The 4,225-nt window shown below is 44.2% G+C and overlaps 2 protein-coding genes and 1 pseudogene across 2 annotated transcripts in view; 2 read left to right on the top strand and 1 right to left on the bottom strand.

Annotated features, from left to right (window-relative positions):
- LOC131886209 (hemicentin-2-like) overlaps window positions 1-637 on the top strand; it is a gene marked incomplete in the record, with an annotated part of 4,936 nt that extends 4,299 nt beyond the window's left edge. The window contains 1 exon segment of the mRNA XM_059234474.1: window positions 64-637. Coding sequence (XP_059090457.1) covers window positions 64-549 — 486 coding nt within the window.
- A 1,017-nt stretch (window positions 638-1,654) lies between these two features.
- On the top strand, window positions 1,655-2,549 carry LOC131886216 (small ribosomal subunit protein eS12-like). Its single transcript, XM_059234482.1, has 2 exons — window positions 1,655-1,786; window positions 1,973-2,549. Exon 2 carries the CDS (start codon window positions 2,020-2,022, stop codon window positions 2,443-2,445), a length of 426 nt encoding a protein of 141 aa, XP_059090465.1. The 5' UTR covers window positions 1,655-1,786; window positions 1,973-2,019; the 3' UTR covers window positions 2,446-2,549.
- A 7-nt stretch (window positions 2,550-2,556) lies between these two features.
- Window positions 2,557-4,225, bottom strand: part of LOC131886614 (uncharacterized) — a 2,730-nt pseudogene continuing 1,061 nt past the window's right edge.

The raw sequence follows: 4,225 nt of genomic DNA, 5'->3' as shown, positions 1-4,225 counted from the left end.
GGGGTCAGTATTTCTCCAATTATTCATATAATGATCTTCCACACATACATTTATATTTTCTAGGTGGAGGCCTATCCTGTGCCTGTTGTAACATGGTACCGGGTGACCTCAAAGATCATACCTCCCAATGAGGAGGACATCAAACTTCACCGTCTTCGCATCGGTGACGAGTATTCATTCAGTATAAGCGGATACCAAGACGGTCAAATGTTGAGTTCGCTTCGTATCCACCAGGTGGAGTCCGACCACTTTGGACGATATCGGTGCTCTGCCAAGAACAAGGAGGGGCAAGACTCGATGGAATTTGAGCTGACCGAGTCTGCCGAGCCCGTGGATTTCTTAAAATTGGACATTTCACATGAACCCGACACGAAAGAAGCGGGGAAGGATAACAATTTACCAATATCCGCCCGCAATGGCTTTGAGATTTATGGAAAGAAAATGTTTAATGCTGCACAAACTCCTGGAAACACATGGACAAACATGGGCATGCTGATGACTGCCCTCAATTCAATAGCCTACTTACTGGTTCATCACGCATCTTTGTAACATTTGGCATTTCTTACTGCAACTGGCTTTCACCTAGCTAGATTATTTAATTCGTCTTTACCACGAAATATACAACAAAATCAATGGACTTTATACACTTTGTCCTAGCCGACACGGTTTGAACTCGCGTTTATCGCTAAGTGAGCCACCAACGTCCTTGTGTGAGTCATTGGCCATTACTCTGAATTAGGATGAGGTTTCCCATGAATGATTAGCTCCAACCCTCATGTATGACGTGCAGGAATTTTTTTTTCTAGTAACACTTTTATTTGTCCGACCAGCCCTTCTTCACCGAGAATGTTTCCACCCACGCGTCTTGGGTGTATGTAAGAAATGAACCACACATTCAAATGGAACAAGGTGACTCTTATTGTCGCTGTGACAGATCCCAAAACTCCCACGCTGTCTGACATGGGACAAAATGTGTTCCTCTATTTCGTTGCTTGAACATTGACTTTCTCATTGTGACACAGATGCGAGAGTGGTGGTTGAAACTTTCCAAACAAGTGAGTCATGATGGGCCCGAGAAGTTGGTCTGGTTTTTCGAATGTGCCTTCATTTTTAGAAAATGAAGAAAAATATCAAAACACAATCATTGAATGGTTAATAGGATGATTGTTGGACGAATCTGTCTAAAGCTAGGCTGGAAAAATCGTGCTGATATATGTTGGTATCATGTCTTTCATTATTGATGTGACGACTTGAAGCCAGAGTTTGTCAGCTTTATGAACGACGTTGCATTACCAAGAACCAAATGTCAGTAGGCCGTAGATGCGTAGTTCTCCAGAAAGATTGAAAGATTGTCCCCGAGATTTGAGAGTAGCTAGAGCCAAATAAGGAAAGGCTTGTTTAAATGGGAGTTCAATTGAAGCAGTCAAACTAATCTAGGAGGACAGCACTCAAAATTAGATGTTGTTATAAGAATGGCAGTGTTAAATATGTTAACTGCTACGTCTTGGCGGATTATTTTTATCAAACTTCACGTCGTTCAAGTGACAGAAGAAGCAAATAACTTGCACTTTACATGACCTTTGCTGCAAGTCACTGCTTTGGTGCAGACCTGTGATATCTGTAACGAATCCCTGGCTCTAAGACTATCGATCCCAAAGGTCAGACAAGGTCAAGGGGGCACATAGGTTGATTTGTAAGAAAATAAAAACCTTCCGCGAGCGGAAATTGAAGTAAACATCACCCAACCTTTCCTCGCCCTCTTTCCTGTTTACACAGCAACGCAAATGTAAGTGTGATTTTGGGTTCTTTGAAAATTTGAAAAAATCTCGCTCATCCCGTGTCTCCAAAGCTATATTTTCTTACCCTGTGAATTCCCAGTGGTTCTATCATGCATCCCTGTTAATATTAGTCTGGTTGATTCGTATCTGACAGCTAAAACTGGATCCTAAATTGTTCGTTCTTTTTGTTTCAGTGCTTTAAACGCTTTTTCTTTGTAAGAGACACATCGAGGACTACACCATGTCTGACGTGGAAGGAGATGATGTCCCCACCCCCGTTGTGGCTCCCACCGGTGGTGCTATGGACAAGGACACCGCCATCAAGGAGGTGCTCAAGGCCGCACGCATCCACGACGGTTTGGCTCGTGGCCTTCATGAGACCGTCAAGGCTCTGGACAAGCGTCAGGCTCATTTGTGCCTCTTGGCCGATGACTGCGATGAGCCCAGCTACAAGAAGTTGGTCCAGGCTTTGTGCCAGGAGCACAACATCCCTCTCCTGACTGTGGACGACAAGTTCCAGTTGGGCGAATGGGCCGGTATCTGCAAGCTCGACACCGAGGGTAAGGCCCGCAAGGTGGTCAAGTGCTCCAGTGTGGCAATCCGCGATTGGGGCAAGGAGACGCCTGCCCATGACGTGATCCAGGAGTACATCAAGTCCCAAAAGTAGATTTGTTCTACTCCGGACCAGTCCATAGCACGTGTTCTGACTACCATCTCTGAACTCAACCACAGCAACGGGTGGTGTGAAATAAATGAAAAAAAAACTTAAAACATTGGCTGTGCATCATATGGTCTGTACATCTCTTCATGAAGTAATGGGCAAAATATTAACCGGGTTGGAATTAGATTCATTGACTGTCTGGCATGAGGGGCATTTTCAAGCCCAAACTGGCAGCCCAATCTTGGGAATCTACAATGACGTCGCCATTTTCGGCGATCACCAACAAACTGGGCGAGAATTTGTCAGGTTGGATGGCGCGCACTCAAATTGCTTGGTGGTGGTTTTGGCGGTCAAGGTACCCAGTTTAGTGAACTTGGCATCGGGAATCACGTCGTTAGCTTCGATCGAGATTTTCCAAAGGATAGGTGTCTGAAATCTTCAAGTGGACAATTGCCTTCCTCACCAGTGAATCGGGATTCGGCCCGAACTTGGCTGATTTGACAATCGATATTCACCCGCAAATGAGGGTGTCTCATTTCAATCCTCGGAAAATATCTATTCCTGTACCGCAGTGCTTACCTTTTTGACGAATATGTTGGCGGCACCTCCATCCCCTTGACTTCGACGTTTCCTTTCTCGTAAACGGCCATGTAGCTCACGTTGTTGCAAATTCCTCAAATTCATGGAAACTTCATTGAAATAGATTAATTCGAATTTAGAAAAATATTTTTAGAAAAAGAGTCGTTTGAGGTTCCGAGTTACCGTGTTGGTGCAAATTTGGAACTATCGAGTAACATGATGCCACCCGAATATCGCCACTATCCGTTTCCACTTCCAACTCGGCCCGTAAACCGTTTATCGCCGATGAAATCCCACTCTCCGACTTGACCTTGACATTCGCCTTGGATGTGACCCGAGCAGAGCACATCGCCAGCCACGGTTTGAATGGTGAGATTGCCGGTTTTGATGCGAGTAGCCGAGACCGCACCGGCTTCGCTCTTGATTATGACAATAAGTTGATTCCATCATATCCTTGACTTTGATGCTGTTTTGGCCGGAGGAACTCACATTTAAGTTATGAACCATGGCGCACTTGGATCTCTGCCTAACCTGGAAAGGAGCGATAGCAAATTCTTGAAGGATAAGTGTACACCAGACCCTGACGCGGGTAGAAGGCGCGCTTAAATCATCTACTGAACAATCTCGACTCAATCGTCATGAAAATAAGCCAATAGCAATCTCTGCGTCCATTTGAGTGTCCCTCTTGCCTTTTTTCCATTCCAACGAAACCTGCTACACCAACTTGTGCCGAAAAATGTATTCTCAGCGCAATAAATCCAATACATTCGTAAAAACATTAATGTTTCCTCATCTCATGCAGTAATTAGATCAAAACCATCCATTGATGTTCAATATGAACATCCCTAATCCCTATGAATGACATGAAAATCCCAATTTAGCTTCTAACATCATGCTCAATTTGGCTACTTGGGTCAGAGAGCACAATCTTTCAACGGTAAATGGCAATCGTTTTGAAACTGATGACACCACAATTGAAATCATCTATATATAGCATTTTACCTGGCTCCAACTCAGACTAAGCCAATGTGGCAAAAAAAGTAAAAATAAAAAATGGAAAAAAACCGTCTCCCCTAGTCATTGGTACCTGGAAGTTTAATCCCATAAAGTCCATAAAGCTTTCTCACCGTTGTCCTTGGTTCCACCAAGACATTTTTGGTTCTTGACGCCGTCAATTTGTGCCCTTCTCTGCTTCACATCCGACCAT

Source organism: Tigriopus californicus, chromosome 9 (assembly GCF_007210705.1).
Source record: "Tigriopus californicus strain San Diego chromosome 9, Tcal_SD_v2.1, whole genome shotgun sequence".
In the NCBI taxonomy this organism is placed as follows: Eukaryota; Metazoa; Arthropoda; class Copepoda; order Harpacticoida; family Harpacticidae; genus Tigriopus; species Tigriopus californicus.
The sequence above is the reverse complement of the archived record's forward strand: the minus strand, read 5'-3'. Positions and strand labels throughout refer to the sequence as shown.